The sequence below is a fragment of the Zingiber officinale genome, chromosome 5B (assembly GCF_018446385.1).
Source record: "Zingiber officinale cultivar Zhangliang chromosome 5B, Zo_v1.1, whole genome shotgun sequence".
NCBI lineage: Eukaryota > Viridiplantae > Streptophyta > Magnoliopsida > Zingiberales > Zingiberaceae > Zingiber > Zingiber officinale.
Window position 1 is genome coordinate 66162801 of NC_055995.1, and position 17633 is coordinate 66180433.

Below are 17633 nucleotides of genomic sequence, written 5' to 3' on the forward strand. Positions count from 1 at the left end.
TATGTTGTTTATTTTATATATATATACTGTTATTATTCCAGCCGCCTGTGGCTGAGTATTTAGTGCTTGTAGAAAATTTTGATTGTCCGCCATACAGGGGAGATGCTGTCGAAATTTTCTCGGACATGGACTCTTCCGGGGGCGTGACAATATTATTGTTGTTGTTTTACATTTTGTTCAATTTAGATTACATGTATATTCCCTTGTGGAATATAGGATCGATAAATGTACAATTTTATTTTTGTCGCGGATCGTATCCTTGTGAGACGTGGTGATATTTGAGGACCAGAGGCGCAGCGGGTTTCGGATTTATGTGGATTTTCGGTGATTTATCTCGTTCGGAATTTTGAGGTCAAATTGGGGACTGGACAGACGGAACATCTCCAGACGGCAAATAGGTATGTTGTTATTTTATGGTTGTTATATTGGTATTGATATCTGTAATTTAATTTAACAGATATGAGACGATCTACCGCGAGACGTGGTCTGGACGACCACGTGAGGACCACGGATCTCTGATATGCCGAGATGCCCATAGTGAGCCCGCCACCGTGATGCACTCAGATGCGAGCATCGGGCCTCAAACCCGATAGCTCCTATAGAGATACCTATTTTGGCCACACCGGTATCCACGCCTACCCCGCTTACCATCAGAGTACCATTGGGTGCAGGCATCCGCTCAGCGACTACGCGTTCAAGATGCCACCACCACTTGGATCTCATGTATCCTATACCAAGGGCATGCTTTGTACCCCAAAGTGCTCTGAGCTGCCCACATCCGTACCTTTTTCGTACTGCATTGCCACCACTTTTGTTCCCAGTGCGGTACCGACGGCTTATGCTCCCAGATATACAAAGAAGACCGGAGTTCCTCCTCCGGTTTATTCCGCACCACCTGTAGTATCGCCTAGTGTTTCCGAGCCTCTGCACACCATCGATATTGTCGCCGAGCTAGGATTCCAGACCGCCGAGTCGATGAAGACTCGCTTCACTATTTTCCGCGAGATCTCGATCCGAGTATGGCTCTGTCATGGATAGAGACTATGGAGGCGAACTTTCTTCTATATGGCTTGCTCGGAGTGGGAGAAAGCAGAGTACCATTTACTGGATGAAGCTAATGCCCGTGGGTTACTCAAGATTCTATTATTGGTGAGCGAACGTCACATGGACCAGTTCAGAGGCTTTTGAGAGCCGCTTTCCACTGCCCTATCGATGTCTCACGATGATTTTATGAGTCCGAGGCGGAATAACCGCCGGACCGAGTATATGTAATTCCTCCGGTTGGCTCGGTTTTGTCCGAGTTAGTCATGGAGGACGTAACTCGCATGATGCAGCTTTATAGGATTGATGGTTATCTGCATGTACGACTTGCGGATTAGGGATTACATCTTACTCGATGCATTGAATCGAGCTTTGATGATAGAGTTAGCTCGGCAAAGATATCCGGACAGAGAAAGCATCGGGTCGACATCGCAGTCCAGCAGACTCGAGCGGAGGGCGGCCTCGGAGTAGTCGCGAGCAGTCCGAGTTCTTCCGGGCGCCTCGTAGGCCTCGTAAATCAGGCGGTCTTCTTCAGAGGCGTTCCGGTTTTCTCAGCAGAACCGCAACCACCTTCCGTGATACTCATTGTTTCGGATGTGGATCCAGATCACCTCACCCAGCTTGCTCTGACGATCGGTTGCTTTTATTGCAACCGCCGGGCACCAGAGGCCGAGATTGTCACCGGTGAAGGCTCAGCAGGAGGGTCAGTCGAGGGGCAGTCTAGTCGATCGAGGAGGGCGAAGCCCAATCTTCACGCGGGAGCGCTCCCTCCGCAGGATTTGGCATGCTTGGACAGAGTACTCAGCTTCCAGAAACCCGTAGTTTTGCTCAGGACCTTATTATCCGACCGAATCAGACTCCGGATTCCCACCACGCAGATCGCCACCATCCTCTCGGCCTTATCTAGCACATAGTCCGCCTTGTTTCGCCAAGCAGCGGGCAAAGATTACCACCTCCTCCGAGATCGGTCGTGTTCATGCGATTACGAGAGGATGCTCGGGCCGACGGATCCGCTTTTCCGCAAGACGATTTCTATTTATGCATTCTTTTGATATATTTCATTGATAGTTCGATTCTTTATGTCCCGTACCTTTATGCGGAGATTGGTAGATTACCCATTGTTAGGTTGCGGCGATTGATTGTCTCCCTACCGTCGGGTGATACTTTAGACGTCCAGGAGATCGAGGTTGCCCGTTAGATTTTGGCAACATGATACTTACTGTAGATCTTCTAGTATTGGAGATGGTCGAGTTTGATGTCATACTTGGCATGGATTGGTCAATATATCATGCTACCGTTGATTGCGACGAGGGTGGTCACCCGGCCCGAACCAACCTCGTGGAGTTTCACCGCATCGAGCAGCATCTCGATTATTTCAGCGATTCAGCGCAGGTCTCACGCGGTTGTCATGGTTTTCGTTATCGTTGATCGATCGAGGATGAGTAGTTCGCAGCCTCCGACGCCTGCTGTCCGAGTACCGATGTATTTCAGGAGCGCGTGTTTGCCTCGAAGGCGCTGGAGTTCGCTATTGGTGATTCCGAACCGCACGACATCGAAAGCTCCGTGATCGTATGGCACCGAAAGAGTTGAACGAGCTGAAGGTTCAACTCCAGGAGCTTAGATAGGGGATTCATTCGCCCTAGTGTTTCACCATGGGGTTCTCCAGTTCTTTTGTCAAGAAGAAAGACGGCACCATGAGGTTATGTATTGACTACAGACAATTGAACCGTCGTAAATAAATATCCATTACCACGGATTGAGGATTTGTTTGATCAGCCAGAGGTACATCGGTGTATTCTAAGATTGATCCGCGATCCGGATATCATCAGGTGAGATTCGATATCAGACGACTTGTCACATTCCGACCATTATGAGTTTTGGTAATGCCATTTGGGCTTACCAATGCTCCAGCGGTGTTTATGGACTTGATGAACCGCATCTTTCTGGAGTATCCGGATCATTTGTTATCGCTTTCATTGATGACATATTGGTCTACTCGCATTCCGAGGAGGAGCATGCACAAGATCTTCGATAGTCTTGAGATTCTTAGGCAGACGCCAAGTTCAGCAAGTGTGCATTCGGTTATCCTCGCTTGGTTTTCTTGGACACGTGGTTTCAGCAGAGGTATTTCATTGATCCTCGAAGATCGAGGTCACACCGGTTGGGAGCACCAAGTCGATCAGAGATCCAGCTTAGGATTGGCCGGATATTACCGACGTTTTATCGAGAGTTTCTCGCGTATTGCTATGCCGTTGACACGCCTTACCAGGAAAGGCGTGAAGTTCATGTGGTCCGAGGATTGCGAGACCAGCTTTCAGGAGCTAAAGCGGAGATTAGTGTCGGCTCTAGTTTTGGTTTTACCTTCTGGAGAGGATGGATTTGTACTTTACACCGACGCATCTCTACAGGGTTTGGGTGCTGTTCTGATGCAGCACGGCAGAGTAGTCTCTTATGCTTCTCGTCAGCTGAAGGAGCATGAGAAGAACTATCCAGTTCATGACCTGGAGTTAGCTGCCATCATCTTTGCTTTGAAGCTTTGGCGTCATCATTTATACGGTATCACATTTGAGATTCTCACTGATCATAAGAGTCTCAAATACATTCACTCAGAAGGAGCTTAATCTCCGACAGAGGAGATGGATGGAGTTCCTGAAGGACTACGATTGTACCATTAGCTACCACCCGGGGAAAGCTAATGTGGTTGCAGATGCACTCAGCAGGAAGTCCAGAGGGACTTTGGCTTGCCACCGGACTTCAGTCACGGACTTGATTCAGAGTTTCTCGGAGTTAGATCTTGAGGAGCAGGGACCGACAGAGCAGGGTATTCTTGTTACCATGGTTGCTCAGTCGTCGATCAGGACGAGGATCCGAGAGGCACAGGCCAGTGATCAGCATTTGCAGTTTATTAGCAGTCAGATAGCTTCCGGGCAGCAGACCGAGTTTACACGAGACGAGGAGGGTATCATATACTTCCGAGGCAGATTATGTGTACCTCAGTCTCATCCGGTCTTACAGGAGCTACTTCAGGAGGCACACCGTTCTCGATTTGCGATCCATCCAGGTGGGACCCGTATGTATCGAGACTTGAGACGTTCCTATTGGTGGAACGGTATGAAGAAAGACATCGCGGATTTCGTAGCTAGATGTCTTGTTTGTCAGCAGGTGAAGGCTGAACACCAGAGACCTGCAGGATTACTTCAGCGGATTCCTATTCCTGAGTGGAAGTGGGATCACATTACCATGGACTTTGTGGTAGGGTTGCCGAGGACACAACGAGGCCATGACGCGATTTGGGTAATCGTTGATCGATTAACCAAATCAGCGCACTTCTTAGCGATTCGGAGGACTGATTCCCTGGATCGATTGGCAGATCTGTATTGCCGAGAGATTATCAGACTACATGGTGTTCCATTGAGTATCATTTCGGATAGAGATCCACGGTTCACGTCTCGTTTCTGGCAGAGTCTGCAGCAGGCCTTGGGCACACAGCTCCGTTTCAGTACAGCTTTCCATCCACAGACAGATGGACAGTCAGAGCGGACCATTCAGACTTTAGAGGACCTGCTGAGGTCATGTGTTATGGATTTCGGAGGCAGTTGGGAGGACCATCTGCCGTTGGTAGAGTTTGCCTACAACAACAGCTTTCATTCGGCTATCCAGATGGCACCGTTTGAGGCGTTGTATGGTAGACCTTGTCGGACACCCGTCCTTTGGGATGAGGTTGGAGAGGCCCAGTTGTTGGGACCTCATAGAGTTCAGCAGGATGCAGAGTTGGTCCGTACTATCAGACGGAGGATGTCAGAGGCGCAGGATCGCCAGAAGAGTTATGCTGATCGGAGACGCAGACCATTAGAGTTCTCTGTTGGTGACCATGTATTTCTGCGAGTTTCACCCACGAAAGGGGTGAAGAGATTTGGCCTCAGAGGTAAGCTAGCTCCGCGGTATATTGGTCCTTTCGAGATCTTGGAGAGGATCGGAGCAGTAGCTTACCGACTGGCACTACCACCGTCCCTGTCAGGCGTTCACGATGTATTTCACGTATCCATGCTGAGGAGATACGTGCCCGACCCGACGCATGTGCTGGTTCCAGTTCAGCCTGACATTACCTATGAGGAGGTTCCGGTACGGATTCTCGACCGGAAGGAGCGTCAGTTGCGGAACAAGACCGTCCGGCTGGTTAAAGTCGGATGGCAGCATCATTCGGACGAGGAGGCTACTTGGGAGCTCGAGGACACTATCCGAGCTCGATATCCCCATCTTTTCACTTGAGGTATGTGTGTTTATTTACCGTTCAGCATTTATTATTATTATCTGTTATTAGTACTTGCTGATGGTAGATACTGAAATTTGGGGACCAAATTTTTATTAGTGGGGGAGAATGTAAAATACCGAAAAAATGATAAATATTAATAAGGGAATTTTTTGGAATTTTTGGAAATTTTTCGGGAATTTTTCGGAGCTCGTACGGACGAGTTGACGGGGATAAAAACGGGGTCCGGAAAAGCCTGTTTAGGCTACCCCATTTAAGTGAGGAAATGTTTATATATTTAATTCCTTTTCTTTTTCCTTATTTATATTTTTATTCCCTCGTTACTGTGCCGAGCCCTAAGCCGTTCCTTTCTTCTTCTCTCGCGCCCGACGCCGGCGGTTTCTTCTTCCCGAGCGCCGGCAGCCGGTTCATTGCCGGAGCCCTAGCACCGCCGCCTGACCGCCTGCTCTCTGCCCACCGGCGCTGACGCCGAGCACCGTTCGTTTCCCCCTCTTCCACAGCCCTAGCACCGGCCACCAGTGCCCTAGCCGTGCGTACCCGACGCTGCCGCCGGCCGAGTTCTTCTCTTCTCCTCTCCTCTGCCGCCACCACAGAGCCGACGCCGACCATAGAGCCGACGCCGACCACAGAGGCCGAAGCTTTCCTCAGCCCTAGCAGTTGAGCCTTTGCCGATCTCCTTTGTGTCGGCCTCCTCCACTGTGTTGTGCCCTAGTGCTCTTTGCCATTGATCAAGTCCACGGTGAGGTTTTGTTTGGTTGGAAATTTAGTAGGTGCAAGGATTTTTATTTTTGATCCGGTTTGCTTGTGGTGTGCTTTGGTCCAGCGATTCACCTGGTTGCCAGTAGCAACGGTCTTGGCAGAGGATCATCAAAAGAGGGACTGTGAGGAAGAGGTAAGGTTAGATTGTTGTTTGGATTTGTAATCTTTAATTTTTATCCAACCTTGGATCAATTGAGTTGTTGGGCAGTGGCTGAAAGGTTGTTGTTTGTGGTGTTCTTGATCAAGCAACTCATCCTTGTTTCCAGTAGCTGGTTTTATTTCGACATCTACAATAGTTGATTGAGGTAAGGAGTAGTAATTTTGATTTATGATGTATGAATGAATTTGGGTTTATGTGTTGATCAGAGATTTGCTCTAATTTAGGGTTAGAGAGTTATTTAGCTATTTATGATAATGTAGCTAAATAAAAATATATGCAATTGGTAATACAGGATCTTGACGCGAGACGAGTATCTCGGAGTCATAATTGGACATTTCTATTGGAGGCGGGTACTTTTGACTTATGTCATTTGATATGCTTAGTAATTAAATTAACATGCTGCGTTAATTGTGTTTCTTATCTGTTTTCGGTTAATCACTACCCAAATCTTACATGCTTGATTGATTGATTGGTTTTGCATCTCAGGTATATTTTACCTGTTTATATATGCTTATAGGGGTAGTGATATGCCATGCTTGACCATGTTCAGGACCTAGGTTTTATACCTTCTGTGTACCTTTGATTCGATATGATTCGTTGACCTAGGGTGCACTTTTCTATATATATGGATTAGGTCAGGATGTTTATATGGTTATTGCCATGCATCATTTGCATGATTGCATGCTGTGCGATAGTCCGCTCCATTATTGTTGAGCACATCGCCAGTTACATGGATTTGCACACACCACCACTCATGGGTTAGTGGTCGATTCAGGCTGAGTGTGTTGCAGCAGGGACTCTGTTAGGCACCGTTGGTCCGCTCATGGGTAGTGTGACACAACGTGTTATCCGGCAGGGATTCCTCCCCGTCATCGTGTACCGGGAGTTGAGAGCATTGCGCTCCCCCATCTATGATTTGGGGTAGGAGGATAGGTGTACTCCGACAGCATCCCGTCCACTCGGTCACTCATCAGGAGTAGTGACGACAGAGTGCACGGTTGTCACAGCCCTACCCACTCGGCCTCACTATGTGTGTGAGATGATCGACTGGCGTCAGGGGTGACCAGGACGCATCATTGGCATCATATGCATGATGCATTTATTGCTTGTGTTTGTGTTTGCTGCATTTATATGCTGCATATTGTTTGGATACCTATGTTTGACATGCATACAGGATTTCCTTATCCCTCGGACTGTTTGACCTTATACTCAGGACCTGGTTAGTACAGCATTCTCCTGTTTACTTCAGATGCATATTTATATCTTTCTTATATCAGGAGACTGTACGCATGATTAGTGTTAGGTGTTATTTCTTTACTTTGCATATCAACTGTACCTGCTGAGTGTTGGACTCACCCCGCCTCCATTATTTTCAGGTTGATGCTGTCAGGAGGGAGTTCCAGTCGCTAGTCCCCACTACACGTAGTGCTACTCCGCTGCTGGTTTTTGAGTTGTTTCATTTTAGCTTTTCGCTATCAGACTTTATTTTAGTTTTGTTTTGGACTTACATATGGATATTGTATGGAATCTTTCCGTTGGATGAACTTTTCGTATGATTTGGATTTACTCTACTACATGCCTGCCTGAACGGCAGAAGAGGTAAGAAAAAAATCGGATTTTGGGCTTTACGAGTGTAGTTGAGTAGGGTTGATTTCGAGTCAGAGTATTATTACTGCGTGGTTGTGTCAGCCAGAGGCTGAATATATATATATAAACTGCGTGGTGATTGATTTTCATTACTGTTATTATTCCAGCCGCCTGTGGCTGAGTATTTAGTGCTTGTAGAAAATTTTGATTGTCCGCCGTACAGGGGAGATGCTGCCGAAATTTTCTTGGACAGGGACTCTTCTGGGGGCGTGACACCATTGGAGTGAAGAGAAGAAGACCAAAGGGCAAAATCGTTTGGTATTTATTAGATGGATATAAATATGAATTATGAATGGAATTTTCATAGATGAAAACTTGTTGTGTCCATTGAGCTTCCTCCTTTTCCTATTCTTCTTCTTTGGCCGAAATATCCTTGGTGGGTTGCTAGCACAACCAAAGAGTGTAGACTTTGGGAGCTTTGGGCAAGAATTTAAGAGTTATTCAATGAGCATCAGTAACCTCCTTCATGCCCTAAAGCTCTCATTACATAAGAGGAGAGAGTTAAACATAAAGTCAACTCATCTTGGCACCAGCCGAGTGGTCTATGCATCAGTCGACTGGTATAGCCATTGGACACAACTAAGGCACTCTGCAAAATCCGAGATTCTGCTAACGGCTTTCTACCAGTTGATTGATCTTTGCAACCATCAGGCATAGAATGATTCTATGCTCTCGTGAATTTAGACTAGTTGACTGGTCTCAGTACCAATCGACTGATACCTTACATTCACTCACACTCATCCTTTCCAAAGTCACCCTTGAAGCCCTCTTCCTTGGCCTTCGTTCCAAAGATGCACTCAAGCCCACAGCTCCTCTCCATGCCATCCTTCACATTGCCTTGAATTCCACTTCTCTTGGCTCCACTTTGTTGCCCCTCATCCGGCAATCTCTCAGATGTACCATCCTTCACCGTCTTAAGGACCCGAGCCCTAGGATGAGCTTTTCCCACAACTTGGCCGCACTAAGTTACTCATGTGTTTCACCAAGTCCTGTATGACTTAAACACATATCAAACACATATGAAAGTCTAATTTAAACTCTTTGACATACACATCAAAACAATGATCGTGCCCGATCAACCTAGGTCAATTGCACCAACAATCTCTCCCTTTTTGATGTGTGGTAATATGTTTAAGTTAGAAACAAATAACAACTTGAAACTATAAGGAAAATGTAAACATGAAATGTAAATCCAAGCTCCCCCTTAACATATGCTCTATCAATTTAATTTTCAAGTTATTTACACAAATATGTGGAAATATAAGTTTCTAACTTAAACTTTTCCCATTTCTCCCCCTTTGACTCCATAAAAATGATTGTGCCAAACAATCATGCATACCATGGCATCAAATATGGACTAAGTTACCCAAAATCAACTTCTGAAAGTGCTGGAAATCAGCTACCAATCAATTGGTAACTGATGTAGTCGACTGGTACAATGCTATCTGAATTTTAACTTTCTAAAGCCAACTTTAGAAATACATAGAAAATTTTTAAAAATTCAAAAAATCATGAAATTTTGAAAACATATTTCTTTTAATATCCTCTAACTAGGAAAAATATATTTTCATGAAAAGTCAATCTATTTTTGAAGTTTTGATAAATACTCAAAAACCTTAAAAACATTTAATTGTGTATCAATTTAAAACCTAGTTTTGAATTCATATGTTTCAAAATAACTACAACACTGTAAATGAAATATAGAATTATTTTCAAATCATTTAAAATGTCTAACTATGATATATGGGTAAGAAGTTCTAATTACATCGTTGGTACAGGATTTTATCTCTTGATGCGTAAAATAGTTACGAATTTAGAGAGTTAGGCCGATCTGAGCACGATCAGTATGTTCATGCCTCTAGTTGTATCCACACAAGCACAACTATTGCCCATTTCATGAGCACAATTGGAGTCTCTCAAAATCACATGCTTAGAGTGATAGCTACCATACATATATATAAGTTAAGATAAAACCTTAACTTTTAGGGTGCGTTTGGTTCAAGTTATCATGTATAACCTTGGTTATGTGATTACCAGGTAATCACATAACCAAAGTTATGGGGAATAAAACATAACCAAATGTTGTTTGGTTCAACCTAGGTAATGCAACAAAAACTTGTTTGTTTGAAGGTTTTAATGAATATCTTAGTTTAATATTTTACCGTATTATCCTCAGTTACAAAATCAACTATACATAATATTATTATTATTATTTATTTTTTATGTTTTTTTTACTTTTCTTTTTCTTGTATATTTTTTTTTACTTTTTTATGTGTTTTTTTTTTTATTTTTTTAATGTTTTTATATTTTTTATATTATTCATATTCATATTTTTTTTATTTTTTTACATTTTTTAAAATTTACTTTTTTTTATTTATTTAATTTTTAAATTTTTTTTTTTTAAAATTTTTTTAAAAAAATTTAATTTTTTAAAAATTTTAATTTTTAAAATTTAAATTTTTTATTTTTAAAATTTATATTTTTTTAAAAAAAAATATTTTTAAAAATATTTATTTTTAAAAATTTTAAAATTTTTTAAACATTTTTTTACATTTTTTCTCTTTTTTCCATGTTTTTTCTTATCGGAGGGTATTTTTGGTATAAAAAATTTGTTAACTTCGGAATCAAGAAAAACCTTAGTTTTATGAGGTTTTCCGATTCCAGGCTGCATGACCTTTTACTGACGTGTCGGGCATGGAACATTACTCGGGAATCATCGAATACCTAAACCAAACAAGGTTTTTGTTGATAACCTTGGATGGATAACCAAGGTTATCAAGAATAACCCCAAACCAAACGCACCCTTAGGATTATCTTGTCAGATAAGATCAGTTCACCGCCGCTAAGTCTTATCTAATAAGACTTTTTAAAATGTGACCAAGTCTTATTTAATAAAAAAAGGTAAATCCACTACCTTAATGACCCCTTAGTGTCGGCTCCACTGATATGAAGGAAGATAAATGTAGGTACATAAACGTTAGGAACATAGTAGGGTACATCTTAGGTCGTCAGTTCCTGAGAATCGATCCCTAGCTATTACGTCAAAGATATCATGCGCTACACCCTATGGACAAGTCTTATCTAATAAAAAATATGAAATTGCCACATCAACGGCCCCCTAGAGTCGATCTCATGGATATAGAGGGAGGTAAATGTAAGTACATAGTTGAAAGTGCATGGCCAGGGAGCTAACTCCAGGTAATGACACCTTGAGTATCGAACCTTGGACCTCTCGGCCACGAAACCATGCGCACCCAACTGATAAAATCTTATCTAATAAGATTTTATAATATGTGATAAAGTCTTATCTGATAAGACTTTATTTAATAACATGGTCAAATCTTATCTACTAAAATATTATCTAATAACGTAAGTTTTATTTGATTTGGATTTATTTGAAAAACTAAATAACTATTAGATTAACTGTTAATCTAATAAGTATAAGATTTAATTAAATTAACATATTAATAGTATGATCTAATTAGATTAAAGTGGGATTTGATTTTATTCCCAAGACTTATATCATTCCACTGGGACTGAGTTAAGAAAGAGCTTTGATGAATCATTTCAACTCTCCTTGACGTTTGCTCCCTTGTATGCAAACCGGACCACACCTTCACCTCAACAAAGTGCGATGTTCTGGTATCTTTGTTCTTTATTTTTTAAAAAAAAAATTATTAGTAAATATAAATTTTCTTTCGAAATAGAAACATATACAATGATTGATTGTGTAGTTTATCACAAAACTCTGCCTAACACAACAGAAAATGAAAAGACCTATTCAACATGAGCCAACTAAACTTTGCTCAACAAATACTTTGGGACTCAGGATTTAACAAAACTAATATCGTATACACCTGCCTTCTTTAATCCCATTTTGCTTACATTTGAATAAGTTCTAAAACACATCAATGATGAGAAGACTTTATCATGAATACGCTCTTCTTTCTAAAGCACTTCTCATCAAAGACCAACTTAAAGACACTTGAGCGAAGGTGCAACTCTAGGCAATTTTTCTCATACATTTCTTTTTCTTCAAGAGCTGCGGAATTCCAAAATCGTTTCATATTTTGATTTTCAATAAGAAAACTAGAAATAAGAACTGAACAAAGATTGATCTGCAGCCAATTCCAGCTTCCTGGTGCATAGATAAGGTTTGCAATAATGGCACCAACAATCAAGGTTTACAAGGCAGAGAAACTATAAGCATGATCCAAGTTCTAGGCACTTCCATTATCTTTACTGACTCAGCGTTCCCTTGCATGCTATCAGAATTGCTCGAGTCATTCGCAGAATTAGTTCTAATGAAAACCCTCGACTTAGAACATAGACACGGAATTATATATAAACCATCTGTCCAACATTCAACAGGCTTTCATGAGGAACATTGAAAATCACACTGTCCTCCCTGCAGATCCTCCGGAGAAGAGCATATATGTAATCAATGGCAATCTTCTTTATAAGCGTAGACTCTCGACGAGCTTTGACAATTGTATTTCCAAGAATGTGCACCACCCCTGCCTCCTTGCATTTGTTCAGGAATGCCAATTCGTTATCAGTCGCACCACTTGTCTGACCTGACGACCTCAACAGGCTACTTCCCTGAGATTGAGCAGGATGGATAAGATCATAAGAAGATGCATAGCTGATATCCACATTAGAAGAAAGCGGCCTCTCATTGCTGTTCTCCATGGTCGTTATGTCAGTTAGTGACATTCCCGTCTGCTGTGTAGGCAGGCTGTACTCTGAATCTGTGTATCCTTCCATCATGCTTTCTAGTCGAACAAAGAGAGAGAGGCTATCGAACAACATCTTTTCAAAGTCATCATCCTTCTTGTGGAGATCTTTGTATCCATATCTTGCAACACAGCGAAACATATGGAAATTTTTCAGCCCAATCCTTTTCACAAGGAACCGCTCTTCAGTTGGCACAGTGTAGACTGGGAGGTACTTGATACAAACAAAAACAACCACCGAATGGATAGCAGGAAGGTTGGTGATGAAATGGGAAAAAATGCGTGGCACGCCACTTGCTAGCTCAGTGTACACAAAACCTATTCCGGGAACACGGACTAACCTAAGGCTTGGCCCGAGACCTAGTATCCAGGCCATAGACACTTTACTATGTGACTCGAATTCGTATTGTTTGACTGTGCCATAATGCCAAACGTACATTATTATGAGAAATGTTGCGGCAATAGCAAGAGGTACCCAACCGCCTTGACCTATCTTAAACAGCACAGCAGATAAGTAAGGAAGCTCCACCAACAAAGACAGAGCAGTGAAGATACAGACTAGGAGCCAATGGCTTCGCCAGACCAACAACATGATCGGGATCATAAGGAATGTTGTCACCACCATAACTATCACAACTGCAGTTCCTGATATCGATGAGAAAGAAAGTTCTCAATGTTCAAGTAAATGATATCCCACCTTGATTTGTGAATCCAACAGGCAACGATGACCTTTGAATCCAGTAAGAAGCTGAACATTAATCAAAGTTTGAGCAAACTTACCATATGCATTTCCAATCTGACTTTGGTTTTTGAATCCAGCAGTAACTGCTATACATGCAATCATAAGAACCCAATTGATATCTGGAATATATATGTGACCAAGAAACTTCTTAGATGTGTGCACAACCTTGACTTTCGGAAAGCAACCCAGCGCAAGAGCTTGTTTGATTATTGAAAATGTTGCAGATATGGTAGCTTGACTAGCAATGATTGCCGCTGCTGTTGCCACAATAAACATGGGCCAATAAATACTATCTATAAAAACAAAACATGTCACAATGGTCACCTGAAATAAAAGAGAAGATAAGAGAATGGTATATTGAAGGTCAACAAACCTGGAATTGCTCGGTAGAATGCATCAGAAACATGGTCTCTGTTGCCAACAAGATATGCAGCTTGCCCGATGTATGCCAAAAGAAGACAAGGAAACACAATTGTAGTAAAAGCTATCTGCAAGGAAATATGATATCAGTACAAAAGGTATTGAGAAATATTGGCCATGATTATCATAGAATCCTATTAACCTGAATAGCTAGTACAGGGAAATGAGACAGGTCAGCAAATAACGCTTCTGTTCCTGCAGAACAAAATCAGGCAGAGAAGTTAATAATTGTATTCGAAATAACATAAGAAAGTATATACTATCTAGCACCATGTATCATATGTGAATATCAATAGAAGCAACCTGTTATACTGAGAAAAACCCCTCCTAGTGATATCCAACTGTCACGTTTCCCTCGCCTAAAATATCGAAAGATGTAAACAGGATTGAAAGCCTTCAGGACTGAGGAATCATACTTCCATATGTTCAGAGCACCAATACTCCCAATAAACAAAAACCAGACGAGCACAACAGGAGCAAAAAGCCAACCAACTCTATCAGTACCCAAATGTTGCATACTAAACAACCCAATCAATATGATGACCGCAACTAGAACAACGACATCTGAAACATAGGGAAGAAAACATTATGTGCATGTGCAATGTTTTGGCAGTAAAAAAAAAGAAACTCAATGGATTAACCTAAACAACTAAGTTATACAGAGATCCTTTGTGAACCTTTTGAAAATCTCAAGGTTGCAATTTACCATTGCTCAATTTTGGATGGTTAACCTTTATGCCGCCTGAGGCAGATAGAACTGCAACAAAAACATGGTACACATTAGATTCCATATGTTGTAACAAAATGCCCTTTCAGTGTTCTACTTTTATTTGCATTTAGGAGAGAGCTACTGGACCTTGTGACCTGAAACATCATTATCTTTCTAAAAACACCCAGAAGATGCACATAGTGAACAGGTGTTGTTTCATGTGCAAAGACAAAAAAAAAGGAAAAAAGAGAAGCCTGCTTTTCAATAGGAAATTATGAGCAGCTAAAGGGACTTGGCAAAATATGTGAAGAGGTAGAAGATCATTGCATCAAGTGATAAGAAGACAAGTAGGAATAAATAATTTGACAAATAGTTGTTTTAGTAGCAAATGAATCGGGAAAAATATTTTGGCATTAGAAAATGTGATCTTGAAATAGCTCACCTGAGATGACAGGTGTGAGAATCCCATCACCAATTGCCATACATGTCCCAACAAGGACAAGAATAAGGAGAGTGTTTTTTTTATATCTATGAGACTCTAACCATCTCTTGACTTTTGCAGCTAGTGTGTTCTCCTCAAATGTATGACGACTGTAAGTTGTAAGTTGTTCATCAGTCCTATGTTGGTTTGGAATGGTATGAACTTTTGCATGCCGGCAAAGCAATGAATAAAGTGCAAAGGTACCACCTGCATGTGAAAACAAATTTTTTTTGTAGTTACTAAAGATATACAAAGGCCACTCAAAGCACTGAGTTACTAAAGCATAGTAACAAATCCCAACATTCCTTTTTTCATATGCATTCTTTGAGGTGAAATAGCATTTCAGGATAGCATAGTTCAAAAATCAATGGTGGACTTTACATTGGCAATTAAATCCTGCCAATGTAAGACAATTCTGCATCTTACATGGCATAACAGTTATAAAGGAAGACAAGTTTTCATACAAAGCTTACAAGTGGACTAAAGCTTCTGAAAGGAGGGTCAACTGTCTATGATTTGAAGTCAGTCACCAACAAAATAGAAGTGTAATATCAGGAATAGAGATGGGAAACGGCCCAAGAACACACACAGAATTTACGGAGTTATGAACATCCACTTTAAAGAGCCCCTCATGAGACTAGTATTTGTTTATTTAAGGTGATGTTTGCATTTTGATGAACATATGCTTGCAGGACCTATGCCAACAATTCATAAAAAAAAAAAAAAATGCAACTCTTGCTAATTCATATAGAAATTTCATACTATAAGATTGAGAAATAGCTTACCTTGACCATTATCATTTGCTCTCAGTACTATGAGAACATATTTAAGAAGGGGTATTAATGTGAGTGTATATATGATCAAAGAAAGAGCTCCAATTACATCTTCTGGATCATCAATACCATGAGGGAAAGTATTATAGAACACATAAAGCGGGGATGTTCCCAAATCTCCAAATACAATCCCAAGACTCTGAAATGCAAGTCGTGTTACCAAAATAACAGAGGATTTCTGCACAAAAAATATATCATATAAGCCTATTAGAATGATAAAATTAAGAGAACGAACTTAATAAAATCAAGAAAACTAGTAACCAAGAACAGCTACAGATGCTATGAATCTAGATCATTTTGTCCCTTTTCTAAAACAAAGGCAAGGAAAAGAGAGTACTCTGCTTTTTCCCACTTTCAGAGAAAATTGTCAATCTCTCAATAACGTTAACAGAAGAAAGATGAGAAAGTTATTGTACATTGGGACGTTGCCCATCTTTCTTTCTTCAAACAGAATTTGCCCAAAAGCTGATCAAATTCAACAGAACAATAAATTCTCAAAGCTGAAGGAAAAATAAATAAATAAATAAATAAACTGAAGCACTTGGGTAAGCGATTCCATACATTTTAAACATGGTATATGACAGAATATTACGAATAATTACTTGCTATAGCATATCTCCATAGAAATGGTATAGAAATACATAAGTGCATATTTTCAGATGAAACCAGTCCTCCGTAAGGCATGAAAATTCGGATCAATTTAAACTTAAAGCATACCTTTTCTTTGTACATATTCCTAATCCTGCCAGCCTCTTCATCCATAGGTTGATCAAGACTCTGATCCAATTCCCACATGCTGCCCTTGTTACTCTCTTCATCTTCAGAGACAGATGCCATGAAACACCACTACTTTCTTCAAAACAACTCAGTTTCCTGGTCTTTATGATTTCAACTAAGATGCGTACCAAAACCAGGACCTCAATCTCCGAATCCAGCTAACAACGGAACCGCAGAAAAACATACGAAGCAAATTAAGAAAAGAGAGCACTTTCCTCACTCGAGCTCCAATTGAGGTGCCCAAGGAAGCTTTTACCGGATCACTCCCCTCAAATACTGCTATAACTCAGCAACCAAGTGGTGAAATCAACAGAGCTCAGCGCTCATCAACTTCCCCCAACGAAATACAATTTCCGCATCAAAACGGAAACCAATTTCAAAGATTCCTCTCCGGAACGTGTCCAAAGCCAAGCTTGGCAGCCAGCTCCTTAAAAGAGGACGAAGAACGTACACGCGAGAGGCGGCGACGACCGGAGAGGGGTCGATGGAGCAAAAGGCGAAGTATTGGCAAGCCCCAGGTGCTCGAAATTGGACGGATTTGGGATCGAGGAAGGATAAAGTCGGCGCAGTGTGGTGGGGACTCGAGGGAAGAGAGAGAGAGAGAGGCGGAGAGGGATTCCTCCGCCGTTGGCTAGGACCTCTCCAAAGTTATATCGCCAGACAGGAAGAAAAGATGGGACTTATGTGATATTTTAATTCTTCCCGTGACTAACGTGGAATCTATGTACTACATAAGTAGATATTGTGCAACAAATTTTTTTATATTTATTATTATTATTTTTGCTTTTTGTTTTCTACTCCTACCAGTTGGAGTACACGATGTAGCAAATATTCCCCAGACAAATGTCATGTGTACTTACAAATATCAAAAATATAAATATCTACAAAGATATCATCACATAGTGTACAGGTCGCATGATATCAAGGCGTTTGACTGCGAGATTGTTATTCATCGGGCAAAAGTCTATTATGCTCCGCCCAGCGCCCCATTAATATGTCTTAAGATGATCAAAAGAGATAAATCATGATAAATAAGAGATAATACAGATGGGGATGAG

At 41.4% G+C, this 17633-nt stretch overlaps 1 protein-coding gene across 4 annotated transcripts; it reads right to left on the reverse strand.

Moving 5' to 3' along the window:
* Window positions 1–11708: 11708 nt before the first annotated feature.
* Window positions 11709–17266, reverse strand: LOC121984467 (probable potassium transporter 11). Of its 4 annotated transcripts, none has more exons than XM_042537403.1 (10): window positions 16516–17266; window positions 15751–15976; window positions 14927–15172; window positions 14482–14532; window positions 14079–14339; window positions 13918–13970; window positions 13729–13843; window positions 13521–13612; window positions 13394–13438; window positions 13096–13258 (listed from the first exon to the last, which is right to left on the reverse strand). In XM_042537403.1, exons 1-10 carry the CDS (start codon window positions 16633–16635, stop codon window positions 13244–13246), a joined length of 1224 nt encoding a protein of 407 aa, XP_042393337.1. In that variant the 5' UTR covers window positions 16636–17266; the 3' UTR covers window positions 13096–13243. The 4 variants fall into 4 exon arrangements, with proteins under 4 accessions (XP_042393335.1, XP_042393334.1, XP_042393337.1 ...); XM_042537402.1 differs by having other exon boundaries at window positions 13521–13648; window positions 16516–17264; XM_042537401.1 differs by having other exon boundaries at window positions 11709–13258; window positions 13394–13612; window positions 16516–17263.
* Between the last annotated feature and the right edge of the window lie 367 nt (window positions 17267–17633).